Source organism: Elephas maximus, chromosome 5 (genome assembly GCF_024166365.1).
Source record: "Elephas maximus indicus isolate mEleMax1 chromosome 5, mEleMax1 primary haplotype, whole genome shotgun sequence".
Taxonomy (NCBI): Eukaryota; Metazoa; Chordata; class Mammalia; order Proboscidea; family Elephantidae; genus Elephas; species Elephas maximus.
In genome coordinates, this window is record NC_064823.1 from 165092144 (window position 1) to 165119575 (window position 27432).

The 27432-nt window shown below is 45.8% G+C and overlaps 1 protein-coding gene across 8 annotated transcripts in view; it reads right to left on the reverse strand.

The window, feature by feature from the left end:
- The window catches only part of KIAA0232 (KIAA0232 ortholog), a 99640-nt gene that overhangs the window by 25446 nt on the left and 46762 nt on the right, over positions 1–27432 (reverse strand). For 6 of the 8 annotated variants that reach the window (XM_049886783.1, XM_049886784.1, XM_049886778.1 and 3 more), the window contains 2 exons: positions 7683–7820; positions 237–303 (listed from right to left, as the gene is read on the reverse strand). In XM_049886783.1, the coding sequence (XP_049742740.1) occupies positions 237–303; positions 7683–7820 (205 nt within the window). Of the gene's footprint in view, positions 1–236; positions 304–7682; positions 7821–7928; positions 11017–24078; positions 27421–27432 lie in introns of those variants that run through there. The other 2 variants (XM_049886785.1, XM_049886786.1) reach the window with 2 other exon arrangements.

Sequence of the window (27432 nt, forward strand, 5' to 3'; positions counted from 1 at the left end):
GAGAGATGAGCTCCCATTTGCAGACAGTGAGAGGCCTCCAGGCCACAGGGACAGGAGTGGAGGAGGCCACCCCTGGGGAACAGGACCGCTACCACTGACAGCTGAAAACCGGGACTGAACACACAGACAGGGTCCCTTGTCGATCTCCTTCTTTTGATGGTTCTAAGATGTGCTCAGCAGGGACTCCTCGGTGGCGGGGTCCCGCGCGTGCCCAGCCCAGCCAGTGGGGCTCTCACCTTGCTCACTCTGCAGGTCCCTCAGCCTGGAGCACAGCTCCTCCACTAGAGTCTCGATGCCCGAGCTCTGCACAAGAACAAAACAGACGTCAGTCCACTGCCAGGTACACAGAGACCACGTCTCTGAACACCCGTGTCTTAAAAAGTCTGTGTTTTAAAAAGTCAGTCGCCACGGAAAGCATCAGCAGACATCTAGGCGAGCCAGGCCTCATGCCAGGCTCAGTACAGAGACATTCACAAAACTTCACACTGGTCCTCCAAGAGCTCAGCCTGAAGAAAACAGGGCAGCACCTTCCTTTATTAACTGAACCCCCAGGACTGCGACAGAGTAGCAGCCAGGACTGAGGTGGCTGTGGGCACGCCGTTCTACTCTGGGGCCAGGAGCGGTGCCTAGAGTCCCACACAAGAGTGGGGCAAACGTGAAGGACCGTGCCTGGGAGGGTCTGCAACCAGAGCCCACAAAGTAAAGAGCCAGCCTCTGGAGAAGAATCAGTGTTGGGCCTTTCAAAAGGTATCTAACATTTAATTCTTTCTTAAGGCACGAGAAAAATCTTTTACAACGGACAAAAAAGCAAACGCATGTCTTAGCAGCTCAGGTTTATTCAGTGAACTAAAGTTCCATGTAAGTAGGAGACGAGCCGTCCCGGAAGCCACAGCACAAAGCAGCCCAGAGAGGACAGGGTGCTCCGCTGGCCCTGCCCTCGCCAGGCCTTGCGGGGCTAAAAATAGAAGCCAGCCATTCACTCAACAGGAATGACTCAGCACAGAGCCGCAGACATCTCCACAAGGACCCGCGGCCACACCGTATGAGCAGCACAGGAGGACGGCGGTGCGGCCGTTAGCTGTGAACACCAACACTGACTTTCCATTCCAGCCTCTCAGGCGTTCACAGGAAGGTGGCCCGTGAGGAAAGGGGACAAACCAGACAAGGCGCCCCTCCCCAGGGACACTTCTACCGACCGTGGCAGAATCAGTCACGGACACCACTCTGACTACACAGCCCCAGGAGCAAGCGGCTGCTTACCACAACGTGCAGGGGGCGACCAGGACAGCAACTGCGCGCCATTCCCTCCGACCAGGACAGCCACACTGGGGTCAGCTGACCACTCTGTGGGCGCAGCAAGCCACCCTGCCTGCGTCCGTACACCGAGTGCTGGTCTCAGAGAGAACGCCAGCCTCTGGGGACAGCTCGCCGACTTCTCAGGACTGAAGCGGCTGCACTAAGCACACCACCTGAGTGACCACTACAACTTGGTAACTGGACGCTGCTTTCTGCGCTCTGTCTTGGAAAAGACCTCCACACAGCAGTGAAATGCAGTTGTCTGGATGGTAATGTGGCTGTAAGTGTGTGTGTATGTGTGTACACATACATGCATGTATACGTAAGTGTACACACACACATAAACAGCAGAAGGAATAATGACTGCTGAGACACATGCGGGGCGCCAGCAGTGGCCACGGCCCCCTGTTGTCCCCTGGCAGGGATTCTAATGTAAGGCCGCGGTGGCACCCACTGCCCAGGACACCATCAATAGGTACAACAACCACTGAAGTAAAAAGACAGAGCTAAAAGCGTGAAAGAGAAAGGGAGCTCACTCAGGCAACTATGATCTCAACTCTCAGACACCTGAGTGATCAGATTTTGATCACGCATCATGTTCGTAAGGGCATTCGAGAGTGTTCAAAGAGTCTACAGTGTCCGAAGGAAAGACAGACTCAGCGTTTGGTGACATTTCCAGGAGACACAGGAACATGACCCCCTTACCCGCACAGCTCGCACGCTGCCTTCCTGGATGCTGGATGAGCGGCCCACCCTCCTTGGGGGAAGCACACACATACACAAAGTGCCCCATGCACTGACAGCCTCTGAGATTCGAGTGACAGCACCCAGAGCCAAGCACGGGGACCCCACAGGGCAACCAGCAGTTTCAGGAGACGTTCCCACGGAGAGAGACGGGCAGCCTATGAACACGCAGCCCTCCCAGGCCTCGCGCTCACCCATGCCTGCAGCGGCCTCCGTGTGCAGGCAGGCTGCATGGAGAGGCCCTGCCCTAACGGAGCTTCGTTCCACTGGCTCTTCCTTCTCGGAGATGGGCCTAGGTCTGGACTCCTGCCCTGCCACCTGCCCACAAAGACGGTGTGGCCCACTGTCCCAGGGCCCCAGATGCCCCCCGCAATCAAGCATCTTGAGGGTAAGCCAGGACGACATCATGTGAGACCCTCGAGTGCCCGTCCACCCAGGATGACATCGCGTGAGGCCCCCAAGTACCCGTCTACCCAGGACAACATCGCGTGAGACTCCCGAGTGCCCATCCACCTAGGACGACATCATGAGGGCCCCCGGTGCCCGACCACCCAGGACGACATCGCATGAGGCCCCCGAGTGCCCGTCCACCCAGGACAATATCGCATGAGGCCCCCGAGTGCCCGTCCACCCAGGACGACATCACAAGGGCCCCCAGTGCCCATCCACGCAGGACGACATCGTGTGAGGCCCCCAAGTGCCCGTCCACCCAGGACAACGTTGTGTGAGGCCCCCGGATGCCCGTCCACCAAGGACGACACTGTGTGAGGCCCACAAGTGCCCATCCACCCAGGACGACATGTGTGAGGCCCCCGAGTGCCCGTCCACCAGGACATCGTGTGAGGCCCCCCAGTGCCCATCCACCCAGGATGACGTTGTGTGAGGCCCCCCAGTGCCCGTCCACCCAGGACGACGCTGTGTGAGGCCCCCAAGTGCCCGTCCACCCAGGACGACGCTGTGTGATGCCCCCAGTGCCCGTCCACCCAGGACGACGCTGTGTGAGGCCCCCAGTGCCCGTCCACCCAGGACGACGCTGTGTGAAGCCCCCAGTGCCCGTCCATGGGTCCTAGCCATGTCAGTACCCGAGCCTACCCCCACCCCAGACTCATTTAAAATGCCGCTCATGTTGCTGCGACCCAAGTATGAGGCAAGGGCTGTCAGGAAGACGGTGCAACTAGGACCACCCCTGGATCCTTGCTGCTGCCACCCCCACCTCACCGCAGCAGAGCTAGAACGGTCAGACCTGGCTGCCCACAAGGGCCTCTCGCCCCACCCTTCGCGTCTCCAGGACGCCTCCTCCCTCCCCACATTGACACCTGTTCCACCACCATCCTCCTCTTACTCGCCCTTCACCTCAAAGACAGCTCTTCCATGGCAAGCTCGCGTGGGCCGGACAGCCCTTGATGCTGGCCCTGTGGGCATGAGCCTACAGGATGCTCAGCTGCACTGGGCTGCCTGAGCCACCCACGGACACCAGGGGGTCCTAGGGACGGTCAAAGAGGCCTGCGTTTGAGTTTCATGCAGATTAGCCCCGTTACCCCACTGAACATCCAAGTCTCAGTCTCCACATCTGTGAAGTGGGAATAACACACTGACACACTTCCTGTCAGCCAGTTATAAGACTCCCAGGGTTGCCCCCAATTTCTATTCCTTCCCATCTACCATTTCTTTGTCTTTTTGCTCTACCTTCTGTGTGATTTCCTCAGCTATATCGTCCAACTGTTCTATTCAACCTGGTGTTGCAATGGTTAAGCACTTGGCTGCTAACCAAAGGATGGTGGTTTGAACCCACCAGCCACCCCATGGAAGAAAGATGTGGCAGTCTGCTCCTGTAAAGATTACAACCTTAGAAACCCTATGGGGCAGTTCTATTCTGGCCAGTAGGGTCACTATGAGTTGAAATCAACTCGACGGCAATGGATTTTTTGAGTATGTCATGCTTATAATTTTCAAGAGATATTCTTGTTCCTTAAACGTTCCTTCTTTAGAACGACCTTTTCTTTGATGAGAAATCACCCAATCTATCTTTGGACTGTAAACCCACCTGTCCACGTTTTGGTAGCCGGGTGGGATAGAGAAAGGGTGGCTCAATGATCAACCTGTTGACTTTCTGTAACTTCAGCTTTATTATGGCATCTCATGATAAACGGAGAAAAGACTGAAGTTGTCAAGGATTTCATTTGACTTGGATCCACAATCAACAGCCACGGAAGGAGCAAACAATCAAAAGACGCATCGCATTGGGTAGATCTGCTACAAAGGACCTCTTTAAAGTGCTGAAGAGCAGGGATGTCACCTTGAAGACTAAGGTGCGCCTGACCCAAGCCATGGTATTTTCAATTGCATCATATGCACGTGAAAGCTGGACAATGAATAAGGAAGACCGAAGAAGAATTGACGCCTTTGAATTGTGGTGTTGGCAAAGAACACTGAACATACCATGGACTGCCAAAAGAACGAACAAATCTGTCTTGGAAGAGGTACAACCAGAGTGCTCCTTAGAGGCAAGGATGGCGAGACTGCGTCTTACATACTTTGGACATGTTGTCAGGAGGGATCAGTCCCTGGAGAAGGACATCATGCTTGGCAGAGTACAGGGTCAGCGGAAAAGAGGAAGACCTTCAACGAGGTGGACTGACACAGTGGCTGCAACAATGAGCTCAAGCATAACAACGATTGTAAGGATGGCTCAGGACCGGGCACTGTTTCGTTCTGTGGTACACAGGGTCATTATGGGTCGTAACTGACTCAACGGCACCTAACAACAACATGCGCTGACTTTTCTAACCCCAGCTTTTATTATGGCATCTCGTGTGCCGACTTTCTGCAACCCCAGCTATTATTATGGCATCTCATGTTTTTCCTCGGGGAGGGGCTGGTGCCCCTGTGAACCATGCTTCCTGGTATCCCCCCAGTGTCAGCCCCCCAGTGCCTCTCCGCTTGTCTAGTGGGACACCAGCAATTGTGACAGAAGATGAGCCCGAGAAGCACCTGCAGATAGCCTTGTCCCCTGGGGCACCGGCTCTGGGGATCCTGCCCATTCCAGCCCATGCCAGCCCAGCCGTGTGAAGAGGACAGAGCCGCCGTCTCCCAGCCATTCCTGCGGAGGGCCAGACAAAGCAGGCAGAGCAACCCTGGTGTCCCAGCTCCAGCCACCACTGGCCGCGCCTGCATGAGACCTGCATGAAAGCAGCACCAGAAGCTCCCCTGAGCCCACACTCACTCACAGGACCCTGAGCAAGCAAGATGCCGGTGCCGAATGCCCCCCACTCTAGGGCACTTCACAGCAACAACCCAGAACCAACTTCCAACCTCTCCTCCTGCTTCCTGCTTCCCGGCAGCCTGGAGCTCCTCTGGGCTCTCTAGATCACAGACTGGAGTCAGCCCCACCAGACACGGATGAGATGACGACTAGCGATCACATACAGGAGAGCAAAGGATTACCTCCATTCCTTAAATGACTAGGTGCTTTTAAATTTTCAACTAAACTGACTTTAAACTGACAGACAAGATAGCACAAGTGACAGGCCTGAGAGCAGAGGGTAGGGCTCACAAGCAACTGCCTGCCTCCCGTCTGGCCTGGGTGCCCCCGCAGGGCTTGCAGGCCTGGCACACACACCGCCATCTACACCCAGGCACCCACTGCACAGGGGCTGCGTTCCCACGCTTGGACACGAGAGGGTGGGCAGCAATGTGCTCACCACCTGCCTCCAGCTCCTGCACTTGCTCTCTAGAATGTGAACAGAGGTGGAGAGAAGAACCCCATGTGGCGTACGATGGAGGACTCTTACGTGCCAGGAGGAAGAGGGGGCACGGAGTATGTCCTTGGAATGACAGAGAAAAGACACTGACCTGCTTTGTTAACTATCACGTAACTTGACTGATCAGAGAAGCCTTAGAGAAGGTACCTGTGCTTCCATTGCTCTAGTGGGGTGATGTAATGCACAGAAGACAACCTGGGTTCGTCACACAGGTGTGCTCAGGAAGCTGGACAAGGGACCTGACGCTCCTGGGCCTGATCTCGTCTACAAAAGAGGGGCCAGCTTCACCCTGGACTAAGCCACCAGGAGGCATGGGGACCTGCTCTAAGCCTTCTCTGATGGCCAGTTTCTTAGCTGGTCTCTCTCTTTCCTCTGTCCAGCCTCAACACAGCAACCAGCGTGATCACACTAACATCTAAGTCAGATCACATGACTCCTCTGCTTGCAATCTCCTCAGAGAAAAAGCCCAAGACCTATCTATCTATAACGGCCCACAACTTTCCGTAAATGCCTCCAGGTCCATCCACACACAGGAGACAAGGCCTGGATATCCTGGGCAGGGCGGTGGTGACAACCCAGTGGTGTGCGTATCTTCAGCTTCTTAGTCACCAGAGGCTTCTCGGGGAGCCTGACCCGGAGGACAGTGTCATCTCTCACAATGTGTATAAAGCACCTGGATCGTCACCCTGCATGTTCTCAGTGGTCAACACACATTTCCTAGCATTGTTTTGGTGTTATTACCAAGAAAGAGTCAAGTTCAGAAGTCAGTGTTCAAAGAAACAATTAATACAAATGGCCAATATTAACCTTGAAAGCAAACCACAATGAATACTGTCCATGATTTTGTACACACAACAGGTGGGCTTAGCTGGGTACAAGAAGACAACCAAATGACACGCTGAGGCCCCCACACCTGGGGCCCAAACCCTGGCCAGGTTCTCTCTCAATGACACAGTGAGGCCCCTGTACCCGGGGCCCAAATCCTCGGTGTGCTCACTCTCTCTCTCTCAGTGACCTAGAGCTGGCCAGTAACCAGGGCAAGCCCTGCTTCTTACAAAACTAACTGCACTAAACCGTTATCACTGTATTCTACTTCACTTACACCCAACCAGGGCCTCATTAAGCCTCCAATCTTCTAACCACCTCCCAAAATGGGAGATGAAATACTAGCTTTGATTCAGTTTTAAGTGGCTCAATAAAAATAAAGATGAATTATAACTAATTATCAAAAACAAAACAAATATAAAAAAAACACCTAACTCTGGGGATAGAGAAATAAGACCGGGTAAACTTGCGGATTCCAAACAACAATGGCTGGAGCAGTTCAAAATTCTGTTTCCTGTTTCTTACAGGGGGAGGGAAGAGAGGCGTGAGACCAGTGAACCTGACAGTACGTGCCGTGTCCGCCGACAACAAAACCAGACAGCTCAGGGTCTCATCACTCAATGAAAAATAGGAATATAGGGAGGGTCTGAGCCCAGGCTTCTCATTAGCCTGGCTGCCTAAGTCCCAGTGTTCTCTCCTCCTCAGCGGAGCCCTTACTAACTATAACCAAAGCAAACGCACAATATGTCACAAAAAACAGGGACCAGAGAACCGCCGTCTGTGCATCCCAGAGGCCACACCACCTGTGGGGCTATTATTTGAAGAAATATACACTAAAAGGAATAAACACAACCTAATATCAAGAGCAGATTACAGAATGTTAAATGGAAAGAAAGGATACGAAAATCTGTGTACTCTGATTACAACAACAGTACATAGAACTCTGTATACATGTTACGTTACAGTGGGAAGATGAGTAAGTTGTTACGCCTGTAAATTTCAGAAGCACCCCTTCTGCCTTTTCCTCTCAGTACCAGATGACAAATACAAACTTACCTCATCAGATGCAGATCGAAGACACTGGACAGCAGCCTGCTTTTTCATTTCTTCCAGAGTTAGGTCTGAACACTTTTTCTTGCTCTTTCCCCATTTCTTGTAAGCTCCTTTCTCCCAGCCCAGGAAGATGTCATTCTCCTACGACAAGATTGGACAAGGCTGGATGAGCACGGCAAAAACGAGCTTCACGCACAGCTATTTCCACGTGCTAACACGCACCCTCTCCCATTGAGGGCACACACTCACCAGCACTCAGAGTCAGACACCACACAACATCACGGCACTTCCGAGCTGTCCAGCTCTTTCTGGTGTAGTGAGAATTTAGATTATTATTAATATAAGTAGTCATTTAAGTTTCAATATAAATTCAACTTCATATACACAACTCAATGTCCTCCCTGCTGTACTCCCTCACTCTTTTCTGTAAAGAGTGTTCCTGCTATTATCACATTTTAACGTTTGTCAGTTAAAGCTGAGTCCCTCTCTTCCGTATCTTGTAGTCTAAAAGACAATAGATGGAATACACATAAAAGTGTTTTATGTTAGCATTTTAAGTTTATTTTCCCCAATTGCATATGCCCATTATAAAAATCTGAAGAACATTTGAAAATCAGGACAAAGGGAGGAAACAGTCAGCCACAACCCACCGCCCAGTGAAAGCTAGCAGTGTGGTTGGCATCACTAAGTCTTTTCTATAGACTTTAAAAAGCACAGCTGATTGTTCAAGGCGAGCTCATGGAAGCGCCACAGACACATTCAAACTCCCTGAGGGACCAAATGACTGAGTTGAGGGCTGTGGGGACCATGGTCTTGGGGGACATCTAGCTCAACGAGCATAACATAGCTTATAAAGAAAACGTTCTACATCCTACTTTGGTGAGCAGCGTCTGGGGTCTTAAAATCTTGTGAGTGATCATCTAAGATACAATACTGGTCTCACCCCATCTGGAGCAAGGAAGATTGAAAACCAAAGACACAAGGGAAAGATTAGTCCAGAGGACTAATGAATGGACCACAACTACCACAGCCTCCACCAGACTGAGTCCAGCACAACTAGATGGTACCCTGCCACCACCACCAACTGCAGTGACAGAGATCACAACAGAGGGTCCTGGACAGAGCTGGAGAAAAATGTAGAACAAAATTCTACCTCACACACACAAAAAAGACCAGACTTACTGGTCTGTCAGAGACTGAAGAAACCCTGAGAGTATGGCCCCTAGACACCCATCTAACTCAATAATGAAGTGATTCCTGAGGTTCACCCTTCAGACAAAGATTAGACAGGCCCATAAGACAAAACAAGACTAAATGGGCACATCAGCCCAAGGACAAGGACTAGAAGACAGAAGGGGACAGGAAAACTAGCAACAGGGAACCCAAGGTCGAGAAGGGGAGAGTGTTGACATTTCATGGGGTTGGCAACATATATATTGTCTAATGAGAAACTAGTTTGTCCTGTAAACCTTCATCTAAAGTACAATCAAAAAAAAAAAAAAAAAAAGGGCACAGGTGCATTGGTACTTCTTATTCCCCTTTGTGGAAACCCTGGTGGTATAGTGGTATAGTATACGGCTGCTACCGAAGAGGTCGGCAGTTCAAATCCACTAGGCGCTCCTTGGAAACTCTGTGGGGCAGTTTACTCTGTCCTACAGGGTCGCTATGAGTCAGAATCAACTCGATGGCAGTGGGTTTGGTTTTTTTGGTATTCCCCTTTGTATCTGCTATCATTTAGGAAGCTGTAAACATCATCTCCACGCTACTAAAAATGGCTTGGCTACAAGATATTCCAGGAGGAGGTTTATGAACGCTCTGCACTGGAACCTTAGGTTCTATTTTTAATTGCTTTGCTGCTTTTCTCTGCCTTTTGAGTCTTTTCCTTTTATAAATTATGACTTAAACCAATGGACAGACAGCAAAAATAAAAGACTAGAAAAAACTCTAATATTAAGACGACTAACTGTAAGAGCGCTTGGCCTGCAGTGGCCACTAAGGAAGCAGATAATGAATGAATGCATGAATGAACGAACGAACGAGACATGATAAAGGAAAAGCTCCATCATAGTAACACGCTTAAAATCGGTTCTACCTTGTCAACTACCTAATTTTTACTTTGATCCAACATATAAAAAGTGGGAGAAAAGATAGGAGTGAGAGAAAGATCCCTCCTGCCACACATCCTAATTAGCACATTTTAAGCTGATTTTCTTGGCTTTTTTTTTTTTCAGACCTTATGAACCTGGAAAACTTACTTTCAGCTGAGTGGTGTTACTTCCATTTTTCAAGAGAAAACGTGCCTGGCTACCCAAGAACCATCAGTAAACTTTCACAAGTCATTTTTCTACCTTCCTTGTTTTCAACACCATGAAAAACAGGATATTAGAACATTCCTCTCTGCCTTCAGAAGCTTAGACTAGCCTCCCTCCCTATAAAGAACAATCCCTATCTGCAGAAGGTGTCATTGATAAGAAATACCAGGTTTAAGGTAAGATAAATGGAAGAACATTCCCATTTAAATCTAAGAGTTCTTTATCTATTCTGGATAATGACCCTTAGTACATGATTTGCAAACATTATCTCCCCTGAATGTCCAGTAGCTAAAGGGAATGGAAGAAATGATGGAGTAAAAGAGGAGAAATGTTTCTTGTCTTTTCACTTTCTGGTTGTCCTCTGAAACACAAGTTTTTATATTCATGAAGTCCAGTTTCCTTATTTCTTCTGTGGTTGCTTGTGTTTCTGGTGTCATACCTAAGAAAAAACCAAACCTATTGCCATCGAGTCAATTACAACTCATAGCGACCCATTGGGTTTGTAACGCTGTAAATCTTTATGGTTTTCCCATCCTTGATGGAGACGATGGAAAAGCTCAATATCATCAGTCAAAACAAGGTCAGGGGCCGACTCTGGAACAGACCATCAATAGCTCATATGCAAGTTCAAGTTGAAGCTGAAGAAAATTAAAGCAAGACCACAACAGCCAAAGTGCAACCTGGAGTATAGCCCATCTGAATTTGGAGACCATCTCAAGAAAAGATTTGATGCACTGAACGCTAATGACTGAAGATCAGACGAGTTGTGGAATGACTTCAGGGACATCATACGTAAAGCAAGTAAGCAGTGGTTATAAAGACAGGAAAGAAAGAAACGACAAAAATGGATGTCAGAAGAGACTCAAACTTGCTCTTCAATGTTGAGTAGCTACAGTGAATGAAAGAAATGATGAAGTAAAAAAACTTGAACAGAAGGTTTCAAAGGGTGGCTAGAGAAAACAAAGTCAAGTGTAATAACGGCATGTGTAAAGACCTGGAGTTAGAAAAACAAAAGGAAGAACACAGTCAGTGTTTCTCAGGTTAAAAGAACTGAAAAAAAAAAAAAAAAAATTCAAGCCTTGAGTGGCAATACTGAAGTATGGGCAAAATACTGAACGACACAGGAAGCATCAAATAAAGATGAAAGGAATACAGAGTCACTACACCAAAAAGAACTGCTCCATGTTCAACCATTTCAGTAGGGAGCATACCATTTTAAGAACCAACGGTACTGAAGGAAGAAGTCCAAGTCTCACTGAAGACACTGGCGAAACACAGGTTCCAGGAAATGACGGAATATCAATGGAGATGTCTCAGCAGACGGATGCAGCACTGGACGTGCTCACTCATCTATGCCAAGAAATTTGAAAGACATCTACCTGGCCAACAGACTGGAACAGATCCATATTTATGCCTATTCCCAGGAAAGGTGATCCAACCGAATGCGGAAGCTATAGAATATCACACAGAAGTAAAATGTTGCTGAAGATCCTTCAAAAGTGGCTGCAGCAGTATATCAACAGGGAACTGCCAGAAATTCAGGCTGGATTCAAAGAGGACGTGGAACCAGGGATATCACTGCTGACATCAGATGGACCCTGACTGAAAGCAGAGAACACCAGAAAGATTATTTACCTGTGTTTTATTGACTATGCAAAGGCATTCGACTGTGTGGATCATAACAAACTATGGATAACACTGGGAAAATGGGAATTCCAGAACACTTAATTGTGCTCATGAGAAACATGTACATAGATGAAGTAGCAGTCATTCAAACGGAAAAAGGGAATACTGTGTGGTTTAAAGTCAGGAAAGGTGTGCCTCAAGATTGTATCCTTTCACTGTATTTACTCAATCTCTATGTTGAGCAAATCATCCAAGAAAATGGACTCTATGAAGAAGAACGGGGCATCAGGATTGGAGGAAGACTCATTAAGAACCTCCATCATGCAGATGACACAACCTTGCTTGCTGAAAGTGAAGAGAACCTGACGCACTTACTGATGAAGATCAGAGACCACAGCCTTAGGTGTGCATTACACCTCAACGTAAAGAAAACAAAAATCCCCACAACTGGACCAATGAGCAACATTATCCATCAAAAGTGGTGTGTTGAAGGCTCCTACTATTACTGTAGAGCTCTCTCTCTTTTCAATGCTGCTAGAGTTTGTTTTATGTATTCTGGAGCCCTGATGTTGGGTGCATGAATTTAATATAGTTATATCCTGCTGGTATATTGACAGTTTAGTCATTATATAGTATCCTTCCTTATCCTTTCTGGTGGATTTTAAAGTATATTTTGTCAGAAATTAATATTGCCACTCCTGCTCTTTTTTAATTGGTGTTTGCTTGATATATTTTTTTCCATCCTTTGACTTTTAGTTTGTTTGTGTCTTTCAGCCTAAGGTGTGTCTCTTGTAGGCTGCACATAGATGGACTGTGTTTTTTTAATCCGTTCTGCCACGCTCTCTTTATTGGTACATTTAGTCCATTTACATTCAAAATAATTATTCATAGGTATGAGTTTCCTGCTTTCATTTTCATGTCTTTTTTTTTTTGCATGGTTGACAGTTTCTTTCCTCTACTTAATTTTCTGTGCTGAGTAGTTTTTCTTTACATGTTGTCTTTTCCTCTTTTTCACTGTTGCAGCTTTTGTACCTGCTGAGTCTTGCTTTTGTATTTTGATGTGTACGTCTGTCAGTTTCCTTTGCGGTTACCTTAATATCTACCCCTATTTTTCTAACTTTAAGCCAATCTTTATTTCTTTATATCGCCTCAACGTCCTCTCCATATGGAAGATCTATGACTACATTTTTTAGTCCCTTTTTTCTGATTCAGTGTTGTGATCTTTTACATAATGACGTCTCTGTTTCCCTGTTTTCAGCCTTTTAGTTTTCATTTATTTTTGTGATCTCCCTATCCGGGTTCTTATCTGGTTGCTCTGTCCTGTGTTCTAGTCTTGGATTGTTATCTGATATTGTTACTTTTCTCTCCCTTCAGTATTTCTTTTTTTTTTTTTTAATTTTTATTGTGCTTCTAAGTGAAAGTTTACAAATCAAGTCAGTCTCTCACACAAAAACCCATATACACCTTGTTACACACTCCCACTTACTCTCCCCCTAATGAGACAGCCTGCTCTCTCCCTCCACTCTCTCTTTTCGTGTCCTTTTCACCAGCTTCTAACCTCCTCCACCCTCTCATCTCCCCTCCAGGCAGGAGAGGCCAACATAGTCTCAAGTGTCCCCCTGATCCAAGAAGCTCACTCCTCACCAGCATCCCTCTCCAACCCTTTGTACAGTCCAATCCCTGTCTGAAGAGTTGGCTTCGGGAAAGGTTCCTGTCCTGGGGCAACAGGAGGACTGGGGGCCATGCCCAATGGGGTCCTCCTAGTCTCAGTCAGAACATTAAGTCTGGTCTTATCAGAATTACGGGTCTGCATCCCACTGCTCCCCTGCTCCCTCAGGGGTTCTCTGTTGTGTTCCCTGTCAGGGCAGTCATCGGTTGTGGCCAGGCACCATCTAGTTCTTCTGATCTCAGGATGATGTAGTCTCTGGTTCATGTGGCCCTTTCTGTCTCTTGGGCTCAAAATCTCCTTGTGTCCTTGGTGTTCTTCATTCTCCTTTGATCCACGTGGGTTCAGACCAATTGATGCATCTTAGATGGCTGCTTGCTAGAGTTCAAGACCCTAGATGCCACTCTTCAAAGTGGGATGCAGAGTATTTTGTTAATAGATTTTATTATGTCAACTGACTTAGATGTCCCCTGAAACCATGGTCCCCAGGCCCCTGCCCCTGCTACGCTGGCCTTCGAAGCATTCAGTTTATTCAGGAAACTTCTTTGCTTTTGCTTTAGTCCAATTGTGCTGACCTCCCCTGTATCATGTGCTGTCTTTCCCTTCACCTAAAGTACTTCTTATCTACTATCTAATTAGTGAATGTTCCTCTCCCACCCTCCCTCCCTCCCCCCTCTCGTACCCACAAAAGAATGTTTTCTTCTCAGTTTAAACTATTTCTCAAGTTCTTATAATAGTGGTCTTATATAATATTTGTCCTTTTGCAACTGACTAATTTCACTCAGCATAATGCCTTCCAGGTTCCTCCATTTTATGAAATCTTTCACAGATTCCTCACTGTTCTTTATCGATGCATAGTATTCCATTGTGTGAATATACCATGATTTATTTATCCATTTATCCACTGATGGGCACCTTGGTTGCTTCCATCTTTTTGCTACTGTAAACAGTGCTGCACTGAACATGGATGTGCATGTATCTGTTCATGTAAAGGCTGTTATTTCTCTAGGATATATTCCAAGGACTGGGGTTGCTGAATCATATGGTAGTTCTATTTCTAGCTTTTTAAGGAAGTGCCAAATCGATTTCGGAAGTGGTTGTACCATTTGACATTCCCACCAGCAGTGTAGAAGTGTTCCAATCTCTCCACAGCCTCTCCAACATTTATTGTTTTGTGTTTTTTGGGTTAATGCCAGCCTTGTTGGAGTGCGATGAAATCTCAGTGTAGTTTTGATCTGTGTTTCTCCAATGGCTAATGATCGTGAGCATTTCCTCATGTATCTGTTAGCTACCTGAATGTCTTCTTTGGTGAAGTGTCTATTCATATCTTTTGCCCATTTTTTAATTGGGTTATTTGTCTTTTTGCAGTTGAATTTTTGCAGCGTCATGTAGATTTTAGAGATCAGGCGCTGATTAGAAATGTCATAGCTAAAAACTTTTTCCCAGTCTGTAGGTAGTCTTTTTACTCTTTTGCTGAAGTCTTTGGATGAGCATAAGTGTTTGATTTTTAGGAGCTCCCAGTTATCTAGTTTCTCTTCTATGTTCTTTATAGTGTTTTCTATACTGTTTATGCCATGTATTAGGGCTCCTAACGTTTTCCCTGTTTTTTCTTCCATGATCTTTATCGTTTTAGATTTTATATTGAGGTCTTTGATCCATTTTGAGTGAGTTTTTGAGCATGGATTGAGGTATGGGTCTTGTTTCATTGTTTTGCAGATGGATATCTAGTTATGCCAGCACCATTTGTTACAAAGACTGTCTTTTCCCTATTTAACTGTTTTGAGGCCTTTGTCAAATATCAACTGCTCATATGTGGATGGATTTATGTCTGGATTCTCAATTCTGTTCCATTGGTCCATGTATCTGTTGTTGTACCAGTACCAGGCTGTTTTGACTACTGCGGCAGTAGGCTCTAAAATCAGGTAGAGTAAGGCCTCCCACTTTGTTCTTCTTTTTCAGTAATGCCTTATTTATCCGGGGCCTCTTTCCCTTCCATATGAAATGGGTGATTTGTTTCTCCACCGCATTAAAGAATGTCCTTGGGATTTGGATAGGAATTGTGTTAAATGTATAGATCGCTTTTGGTAGAATAGACATTTTTATAATGTTAAGTCTTCCTATCCACGAGCAAGGTATGTTCTTCCACTTATGTAAGTCCCTTTTGGTTTCTTGCAGAAGTGTACTGTAGTTTTCTTTGCATAAGTCTTTTACATCTCTGGTAAGATTTATTCCTAAGTATTTTATCTTCTTGGGGGCTACTGTAAATGGCATTGATTTGGTGATTTCCTCTTTGAAGTTCTTTTTGTTGGTGTAGAGGAATCCAACTGATTTTTGTATGTTTATCTTGTATCCCGATACTCTGCTGAGCTCTTCTATTAGTTTCCTGGAGGATTCCTTAGGGTTTTCTGTGTATAAGATCATGTCATCTGCAAATACAGATACTTTTACTTCTTCCTTGCCAATCTGGATGCCCTTTATTTCTTTGTCTAGCCTAATTGCTCTGGCTAGGACCTCCAGCACAATGTTGAATAAGAGTGGTGATAAAGGGCATCCTTGTCTGGTTCCCGATCTCAGTGAGAATGTTTTCAGGCTCTCTCCATTTAGGGTGATGTCGGCTTTTTATAAATGCCCTTTATTATATTGAAAAATTTTTCCTTCTATTCCTATTTTGCTGAGAGTTTTTATCATGAATGAGTGTTGAACTCTGTCAAATGCCTTTTCTGCATCAATTGATAAAATCATGTGATTCTTGTCTTTTGTTTTATTTACGTGGTGGATTACATTAATTGTTTTTCCAATGCTGAACCATCCCTGCATACCTGGTATGAATCCCACTTGGTTGTGGTGAATTTTTTTTTTATATGTTGTTGAATTGTATTGGCTAGAATTTTGTTGAGGATTTTTGCATCTACATTCATGAGGGATATAGGTCTATAATTTTCTTTTCTTCTGGTCTCTTTACCTGGTTTTGGTATCAGGGATATGCTGGCTTCATAGAATAAGTTTGGTAGTATTCCATCCTTTTCTATGCTCTGAAATACCTTTAGTAGTAGTGGTGTTAACTCATCTCTGAAAGTTTGGTAGAACTCTGCAGTGAAGCCGTCCAGACCAGAGCTTTTTTTTGTTGGGAGTTTTTTGATTACCTTTTCAATCTCTTCTTTTGCTATGGGTCTATTTAGTTGTTCTACCTCTGTTTGTGTTAGTTTAGGTAGGTAGTGTTTCTAGGAATTCATCCATTTCTTCCAGGTTTTCAAATTTGAGTATAGTTTTTCATAGTAATCTGATATGATTCTTTTAATTTCAGTTGGGTCTGTTGTAATATCGCCCATCTCATTTCTTATTTGGGTTATTTGCTTCCTCTCCTGTTTTTCTTTTGTCAGTTTGGCCAGTGGTTTATCAATTTTGTTGAGTTTTTCAAAAAAACAGCTTTTGGTCTTGTTATTTCTTTCAATTGTTTTTCTGTTTTCTATTTCATTTAGTTCAGCTCTAATTTTTATTATTTGTTTTCTTCTGGTGCCTGAGGGTTTCTTTTGTTGCTCTCTTTCTATTTGTTCAAGTTGCAGGGATAGTTCTTTGATTTTGGCCCTTTCTTCTTTTTGGATGTGTGCATTTACTGATATAAATTGGCCTCTGAGCACCGCTTTTGCTGTGTCCCAAAGGTTCTGATAGAAGTGTTTTTGTTCTCATTGGATTCTATGAATTTCTTTACTCCATCCTTAATGTCTATAAACTAGTCTTTTTTGAGTAGGGTATTGTTCGGTTTCCAAGTGTTTGATTTCTTTTCCCTGCTTTTCCTGTTATTGATTTCCACTTTTATGGCCTTATGGTCAGAGAAGATGCTTTGTAATATTTCAGTGTCTTAGATTCTGCTAAGGCTTGCTTTATGACCTAATAATGTGGTCTATTCTACAGAATGTTCCATGTGCACTAGGAAAAAAACGTATAGTTGGCTGCTGTTGGGTGGAGTGTTCTGTATATGTCTACGAGTTGGTTGATTTTGGCATGTAGATCTTCCATGTCTTTATTGAGCTTCTTTCTGGATGTCCTGTCCTTCACCGAAAGTGGTGTGTTGAAGTCTCCTAGTAGTATTGTGTAGCTATCTATCTCACTTTTCAATGCTGATAGTTTGTTTTACGTATCTTGCAGCCCTGTCATTGGGTGCATAAATATTTAATATGGTTATATCTTCTTGGTGTATTGTCCCTTTAATCATTATATAGCGTCCTTCCTTCTCCTTTCTGATGGATTTAACTTTAAAGTCTATTTTGTCAGAAATTAATATTGCCACTCTTGCTCTTTTTTGGTTGGTGTTTGCTTGATATATTTTTTTCCATCCTTTGAGTTTTAATTTGTTTATGTCTCTAAGTCTAAGGTGTATCTCTTGCAGGCAGCATATAGACGAATCCTGTTTTTTAATCCATTCTGCCACTGTCTATTGGTGCATTTAGTCCATTTACAGTCAGGGTAATTATGGATAGGTATGAATTTAGTGCTACCATTTTGATATCTTTTTTTGTGTGTTGACAGCTTCTTTTTCCCACTTGATTTTACGTGCTGAGTAGATTTTCTTTATATATTGTCCTTTCCTCATAATTGTTGTTGATTTTGTTTCTGCCGAGTCTGAATTTTTCCCTTGTATTTTATTTTGATGAGTAGGATAGTTTGTCTCCTTTGTGGTTACCTTATTATTTACCTAATTTCTAAATTTATAACTAACTTTTATTTCTTTGTATCGCTGTATCTTCCTCTCCACATGGAAGGTGTATGATTACATTTCTTAGTCTCTCTTTACTATTTTAATGTTGTCTTCTTTTACATAATAACATTGCCGTTACCCTGTGTTGGGTTTTTTTTTGGAGGGGGGTTTCCCTGTCTGGGTTGACTTCTGGTTGCTCTGCCCAGTGTTCTAGTCTCGGGTCGATACCTGATATTATTGATTTTCTAACCAAAGAACTCCCTTTAGTATTTCTTGTAGTTTTGGTTTGGTTTTTACGAATTCCCTCAACTTGTGTTTATCTGGAAATGTCTTAATTTCACCTTCATATTTAAGAGACCGTTTTGATGGATACATGATTCTTGGCAGGCAATTTTTTTCCTTCAATTTTTTAAATATGTCATCGTATTGCCTTCTTGCCTGCATGGTTTCTGCCGAGTAGTCCGAGCTTATTCTTATTGGCTCTCCCTTGTAGGTGACTTTTCTTCTATCCCTTGCTGCTCTTATAATTGTCTCTTTATCTTTGGTTTTGTTAAGCTTGATTATAATATGTCTTGGTGACTTTAAGATCTACCTTACATGGAGTTCGACGAGCATCTTGGATAGGTATCTTCTCATCTTTCACATATCAGGGAAGTTTCCTGCCAACAAATCCTCAACAATTTTCCCTGAATTTTCTGTTATCCCTCCCTGTTCTGGTACTCCAATCACTTGTAGGTTATTTCTCTTGATAGAGTCCCACATGATTCTTAAAGTTTCTTCATTTTTTAAAATTCTTTTATCTGATTTTTCTTCAAATATATTAGTGTGAAGTGATTTATCTTCAAGTTCAGAAATTCAAGCTTCTACTTGCTCAATTCTGCTCCTCTGACTTTCTACTGAGTTATCTAATTCTGTAATTTTATTGTTAATCTTCTGAATTTCTGATTGCTGTCTGTCTCTGGATTTTTCCAGCTTATTAAACTTTTCATTATGTTCCTGAATAATCTTTCTAATTTCTTCAGTTGCTTTATCTGTGTGTTCCTTGGCTTGTTCTGCGTATTGCCTCATTTCCTTCCCGATGTCTTGAAGGGTTCTGTATATTAAACTTTTGTATTCTATATCTGGTAATTCCAGGAATGCACTTTCATCTAAAAGATCCCTGGATTCTTTGTTTTGAGAGCCTGTTGAGGTGTCATGGCCTGTTTCTTTATGTAACTTGATATTGACTGTTGTCTCCGAGCCATCTATAAGTTATTGTATTAGTTTATGCTTGCTTACTGTGTCGTAGCTGCTTGTTTTTTTTGTGTGTGCTGGTATACCCCTATGGGTTGCTTGAGTGAGCTAGCCTGATTATTCTCGCGTTTGGAGCTCTGGTGTCCTGTCCCCAGCTGGCTAGAGCTGTTACCAGGTATATCAGTCTAGGAGTCCATTCAGTTTTCTTGTAGGAATTCAGCTCAGGTTTCCAGGTAGCTGATATCAAGTGTGTGGTACAGGCTCTGTCCTACAGTCTTAGAGGGACAGGGGTGATTGGCGTATATACCGGTATCTGATTGCAGCAGGGGGTCATGCTCTGAACAAGGCAGGGGGCTGAGAACTGACCCCCAAGTGTCTCTGAGGAAAACGCGTCTCTGTTCCCTAGAGCGTGCTGGTCTGGTGGGTGGGCTCTGCACAGGGACCATGGGCACCTAAAGTTTTTGTTGTAAGGACTGGGAGGTACCAGTTATCCCTGGACCTGTCGCAGGTGGCTGGGCGACCCAAGTGGAGCCACCAGTCCTTAGGTCCCTGTTGTGGGTAGGTGAGGACCTTGTTTAATAGGCAAAGCAATGTCAAACATCAAACACCCACCTCTCCGCTGCACAGCTGAAATGGTTGCAGTTTGCCAACAAGGGCCTATTCTCCCGAAATAGGCCCAAACAGGTCCATGCAGAAGGGAAAGGTGCTCAAGGGCCATGGACGGTTTATGCCTGGACAGGGGCTGCTTCTGTCCTGAGCTCCCCCAGTTAGTGGAGCTGGCAAATCATCTTTTCCACCCAGTTGCAAATTTTTTTCTTCCCCAAGGCCGGGGGGACGGCTCCAGGTGCTCACCAGGGTCTATCTCAGGCCTAGGGATTCAGCCGCTGAAGCTGGGTTGGCGGGGGGTGGCGCAGTAAAATATACACAAGTACTTAGCTTTTGCCAAGAGCACCCTTCTGCTCAGGTTCTGGAGGTGTGAGTGGGCTGTGTGGCTGCTGCTTCTCCAAGGAAACTGTGGCCGAACGCTAGGACCAACCCACCGCCCCCGCTGCTCCAGGAACAGTGCCTGAGGGCTCCCCGCGATTCAGGTCCGTAACTCCTCTCCACTTCTGAACGGTCCCTTCCTTCCTGCCCCTCATTTCATTGTCTAAGCTTGCCTTTGATGCTCAGGGCTCCCGGCTCGTCACAAATATACTCGTTTCACTTGTTTTTTCGGGTCTTTGTTATAAAGAGGGCTCGACTGAAGCATCTCTCTGGTCCGCCATCTTGGCTCCGTCTCCCCTTTAGAATTGCTTATAGTTTTGGTTTGGTTTTTAGAAATTCCCTAAACTTCTGTTTATCTGGAAATATTCTAATTTTGCCTTCATATTTGAGAGGCAGTTTTACTGAATATATAATTCTCGGCAGGCAGTTTTTTTCATTCAAGGCTTTACATATGTCATCCCATTGCCTTCTTGCCTGCGTGGTTTCTGCTGAGCAGTCCAAGCTTAGTCTTACTGACCCTCCCAATAAGCAACATCATAATGATAAACGGAGAAAAGACTGAAGCTGTCAAGAATTTTATTTTCATTGGATCCACAAACAATCCCCATGGCAGCAGCAGTCAAAAAATCAAACAATTCATTTCATTGGACAGATCTGCTGCCCAGGATCTCCCTAGAGTGTTGAAAAGCAAAGACCCCATTTTGAGGACTAGGGTTTGCCTGACCCAAGCCATGACGGTTTCAATCGCCTCACATGCATGTGAAAGCTGGACAATGAATTAGACCGAAGAAGAACTGATACCTTGGAATTAGGGTGGTGGAGAACACTGAATATACCATGGACTACCAGAAGAACGAACAAATCTGTCTTGGAAGAAGTACAGACAGAATGCTCCTTAGAAGCAAGGATGGCAAGGCTTTGTCTCACATGCTTTTGACACATTATCAGGAGGGACCAGTCCCTAGAGAAGGACATCATGCTTGGTAAAGTAGAGGGTCAGAGAAAAAGAGGACAACTCTCAACGAGAGGGACTGACACAGTGGCTGCAACAAGGGGCTCAAGCACAGCAAGGATCAGGGGGACGGCGCAGGACGGGGCAGGTTTCACTCTGTTGAACACGTGGTTGCTGTGAGTGGGAACCGACTCACTGGCACCTATCAACAACAACCATCTTTATGGAAGCAGACTGTCACGTCTTTCTCCCACACAGCCGCTGGCAAATTCAAACTGTCATAGGTGTTCCATGGGGGCTACTCAAAGAGGCTTCAAACCCTACAGAGCCTCCTCGAATAAGCAAATACCACGGAGTGGTTTCATTAACATCTGTTACCTCGTTTGCCTGGCGTCTTAACTGATGATTGATGCTGCTTCCAGTGTCCTCAACTCTCAGAACGACTGTTCTCACCAAAAGGCTAATAGTCTTAAGCACATTTAGATACGTTTCTTCAGCTGCCACTCTCACACCGATTTAATTAATTCACCATCAGTAAACGGCTTTCCTTGCCTGGCTAGCAAATGAGCCACTCCGGAATTTACTTTGGTTGAAGACTCATTTTCGTTTTTGTGAAGAAATTTCTGGGATGAAGTATTGCTTTTTAAATTTTCTGATGTGTCTAACTGCTGCCTTCCTGGGCGATGGAAATGTTGTTATAAGTGTTTGGTCCAGCAATGTTGACCATATTATCTAATTCGTTAACAAAGTAATCCACACTCTACTGTGTCTTACACGTGAGAGCTCAAGTCTACTTTTCCTGTGTTACATGATGGGTGTGTGCTGGTAATACAATAAAATGTTGCAATGTGGTGCAGTGCACATGTAGCACCTGAAGCACTGCCAAGTCACACAGCATCACTGTGAATAACGACATGCAGCATACAGACTTCATGGCCACTATACAACTCTGCTGAGGTCATGCAAGAGCAGCCAGGGACAATACATGTGCAAAGGGCCAGGTTGTGTACCAATAAAACTTTATTTATAGACACTGAAGCTTACATTTCATATAGTTTTCCTGTGCCACAAGATGTACGTCTTCAATTTTTTCAGGCACTTGTAAATGTAAAAGTCATCCTTAGCTTGCGGGCTGTACACAAGAGGCAGTGGGCCATATCTGGCCTGTAGGCTGTAGTATGGCGAATCCCGTGCTAACGTGTAGAGTGAAGAAAGGTCATGGTGGTTAAATTTGGGAAGGGGAAAGCAGAAGGTGGGGAAGAGTTAAGAGCTACTGATGAGCTGAAACTCCGACCGTACAGTGTTATTTAGAAGTGAATTACGCATTCTCCCCCATGACTGCCTCACAGCGACACACTATCTTTAGTGAACACAGCTGTCTCAAATAAACCCTTCGTTCTCAACGGAAATCAGACCCCACAGGTAGAAGGAAAGCAGTTTTATCTTATTCCTTCAGATGTTTCCTTCCCTCTTGCAAAGGAACATCTGAGCACCTTCAACGTGCAAGATGCTACGCAACCGATACGACTGGTGTCCTCGCAAGACGCAGGGGAAAGGGGCCACATGAAGACCAAGCACAGGCTCGAGTGACACTGCCACAAGCCAAGGGATGCCTGGGGCCACTGGAAGCTGGGAGAAACAAGAGAGCATCCTCCCCTAGAGCCTCCAGCGAGAGCATGCCCCTGCCAACACCCTGCTTTTGGACTTCTGGCCTTCTCAGCTGTGAGGGAAGCTCCTGTTGTTTTAAGCCCCCAGTTTCTGGTGCTCTGTTACAGCAGCCCTGGGACTCAGACAGCTGTACACTCCTGTCCCACCCCCACCACTGCCACCTAGTGCAGAAGCTAGAAACCAAGAAGGATCAGTAGTTGGAAAATAAGGCCTTAGTGACAGAAACAACGCCAGAGAATGCACGACAGAATTTTGCAAGACCAATGATTTCTTCACTGCAGATACCACTTTCAAGAATATAAACGAGCAACTATAAACACAGACCTCACTGGATGGAATACACACAGGGATCAAATCGACTACACCTATAGAAAGAGATGATGCTCAATATTATCAGTCAGAACAAGGCCAGAAGGTGACTGCAAAATAGACCATCAAATGCTCTTACACAAGTTCAAGTTGAAGCTGCAGAAAATCACAAGTCCACGAAAGCCAAGGTATGACCTTGAGTATATCCCACCTGAATTTAGAGACCATCTCAAGAATAGATTTGACGCATTGAACACTAATGACCCAGTGAGATCAGGTGAGTTGTGGGATGACATCAAGGACATCATACATGAAGAAAGCATAAAGGTCATTAAAAAGACAGGAAAGAAAGAAAAGACCAAAATGGATGTCAGAAGAGACTCTGAACTTGCTTGTTAACATTGAGTAGCTAAAGCATCGAACAAAGAACATGCGTACTTTGTGGTAAATATATTTACCGGTATTGATTAAATATTCTAACACTAAGAAATAACAAATCTTAGTAAAATCCCCTATGAGAATGTTTATAACTGAAGTACTATATATTTGAAGTATGAGAAATAGCTTCCTTATACCTGGGAATAAAAACTCTTCCACGCTTGTAGATCCAACATTTTACTTGCCCCTTCCCCCAAACTAGTGTATCTTACATTTACTGTAAAGATGACGTTAAACAATGGAGACTTGGTAACAGCATCATATGGAACACTACCACCTGGGGCCCAGTGGAGCAGTAGTTAAGGGCACAGCTGCTAACCAAAAGTTTGGCAGCTCTTATCCGCCAGCCCCTCCTTGGAAACCCTATGGGCAGTTTGACTCTGTCCTGTAGGGTCGCTACGAGTTGGCATCGACTCAACGACAACAGGTTTGGATTGGCTTTTTGGACTGACCACCAGAACAACACACTTTCTGATTATTAGGTTTATATCAATCCCCTCAAAATGGCACTTTACCAGATTTCCACCAGCCATGGCTGTAAGGGACGTGGAAGCAAGGAATGCAGTCACACCAGCTGGAGGTGCTGAAGAACGCCGCGGCGAGAACACAGGCTCCGCGCAACTGACGCATGAGGAATGTTAAACGTCTTGGTGAGATCCTGTGTGTATTTACAGGACTTTGCGGCTCAAAGCCAGTTTCTTCTGTCAATGAACTCGTTTGCTTTCAGTGGTAGTAACAATGGTTTAAGACAATAACAACAAAGCATGCCCAGAGAACACCCCCTCTTCCCATCAAAGGCCTATGCAAGCCAAAGGATCTGATGTGGACCGTCCCGTGGAGGAGCCTGGCGCCCGGCAGGCGGTCTGCTGGTGACGGCCCTGCTGGCAGGCCCAACGCTGCGGCTCAGCACCAGTATCTCCTCTTGGAAAGTGAGACTGAGGCTGAGATTTCTTTCAAGAGCCTAGATTTGGCTGGCTTCTCACTGTAAACTCAGCACCTAGGTCAAATAAAACGTGTACTGGCTGACTGACAAGGCAGTGACTGACAAGGTGGTCTGCAGTGACTTAGGGCAAAGTTATGTGCTTGACTGAATCTGAGTTGGTTGATTTGTAAAGCACACTTTGATCAACACACAATTTAACATCATTCTTGCCTAACCCAAAACCAGTGCCATCGAGTTGATTCCAGCTCATAGCAACCCTACACGACAGAGCAGAACTGTCCCAAAGGGTTTCCAAGGCTGTAAATCTTTGCGGAACCAGACTGCCACATCTTTCTCCCACGAAGCAGCTGGTGTTTCGAACTACTGATATTCTAGAGAGCAGCCGAGTGCTTAACCACTGCACCACCGGGGCCCCTATCATTCTTGCAGGTAAGGTAAAATAGACACGATGATTAAAATGTCTAGTCACAGCTATGTACACAAAAGCCCTGAAGCAACAGGCACGGACATCGATGTGCACCGCAGCACTGTTCACAACAGCCAAGGGTGTCCACCAACACACGTGTGTACACTGACGTTCACTGCAGCACTGTTCACAACAGCCAAGGGCGTCCCCAACAGACACGTGGACACTGACGTTCACTGCAGCACTGTTCACAACAGCCAAGAGTGTCCCCAACAGACACGTGAACACTGACGTTCACTGCAGCACTGTTCACAACAGCCAAGGGCGTCCCCAACAGACACGTGTACATCGACGTTCACTGCAGCACTGTTCACAACAGCCAAGGGCGTCCCCAACAGACACGTGGACACTGACGTTCACTGCAGCACTGTTCACAACAGCCAAGGGCGTTCCCAACAGACACGTGTACACTGACGTTCACTGCAGCACTGTTCACAACGGCCAAGAGTGTCCACCAACACACGTGTGTACATCGATGTTCACTGCAACACTGTTCACAACAGCCAAGGGCGTCCACCAACAGACACGTGTACGTTGACGTTCACTGCAGCACTGTTCACAACAGCCAAGAGTGTCCACCAACAGACACGTATACATCTATGTGCAGTGCAGCACTGTTCACAACAGCCAAGAGTGTCCACCAACAGACACGTATACATCTATGTGCAGTGCAGCACTGTTCACAACAGCCAAGCGTCCACCAGCAGACACGTGTACATCGAAGTTCACCACAGCACTGTTGACAACAGCCAAGAGTGTCCACCAACAGACACGTGTACATTGACGTGCACCGCAGCGCTGTTCACAACAGCCAAGTGTCCACCAACAGACACGTGTACATCGATGTTCACCACAGTGCTGTTCACAACAGCCAAGAGTGTCCACCAACAGACACGTATACATCTATGTGCACTGCAGCACTGTTCACAACAGCCAAGAGTGTCCACCAACAGACACGTATACATCTATGTGCACTGCAGCACTGTTCACAACAGCCAAGAGTGTCCACCAACAGACACGTATACATCTATGTGCACTGCAGCACTGTTCACAACAGCCAAGAGTGTCCACCAACAGACACGTATACATCTATGTGCACTGCAGCACTGTTCACAACAGCCAAGAGTGTCCACCAACAGACACGTATACATCTATGTGCACTGCAGCACTGTTCACAACAGCCAAGAGTGTCCACCAACAGACACGTATACATCTATGTGCACTGCAGCACTGTTCACAACAGCCAAGAGTGTCCACCAACAGACACGTGTACATCGATGTTCACCACAGTGCTGTTCACAACAGCCAAGAGTGTCCACCAACAGACACGTATACATCTATGTGCACTGCAGCACTGTTCACAACAGCCAAGAGCATCCACCAACAAGAATGAATACACAGAACATGGTCCATCTACAGAACAGGTTGTTCAGCCATAGAGAAATGAAGTCCTGATACACGCCACCACATGGATGAACCTTGAAAACATGCAGAGTGGAAGAAGCCAGACAGAAAGGACAGATATTGTATGCTCCCACTTACACGAAACACCTAGACAGGACAGTGCTTTGTTCTGTTACACACAGGGTCACTATGAGTCGGAGCCAACGCGTGGCATCTGACGACTACAGACTAGGTCAATGCGCGGAGACAGAAAGCGGATCAGTGGCTACCAGGGGTGGATGGGAGGGAAAAACGGGGACTTACTGCTTAAGGTGTCCTGAGTTTCTCTTAGGGGTGAGGGAAAAAAACCTGATAATGAACAGTGATGATGGGTGCACAGCGCTGTGGTGGCAACATCACTGCACTGGGCACATAAAACCGGATGAAACAACAAATGTTTTGTTATGTATATTTTAGCAAAGTAATAATAATAAAAAAAAAAAATCTAGTCATAATGGATGATTTTCTTAAATAGTAGAAATCAACATTCCAGAACAGTGCTACTTAAAGTAGAGGGTTGCTAAACTGTTCCCAGTCTATGACAAGACCAGAAGTCTGAGCCAGAATGAAACCAGCTACTGCTTCCTTCACTGAGAAAGTCTATTGTTGTTGTGCGCCATCAAGTCGATTTCGACTCAGAGACCCTACAGCACAGAGCAGAACTGCCCCACAGTACTTCCAAGGCTGTAACTTTTACAGAAGCAGGCTGCCGCACTTTCGTGGAGCAGCTGGTGGGTTCGAACCACCTTTCAGTCAGCAGCTGAGCACTTAACCACTGCGCCACGAGGGCTCATTTGAGAAAGTCTAGTAGGAATAAAAGAGCTGCACTCAACAGTGTGCTGGCGACATAGCTGACTCACACGCTGGTGCCAACTCTGTACTCGTGACTACTGACTGGTGAAAAGCTGTGGACCCGGGCAGGCTACAGGCCACAGTCCCAAGGCACCCTTTAAAGAAGGCACACACACGGACACGATCATCCACCGGCCCTCCCTCACGAGACGCAACAGCACGCAC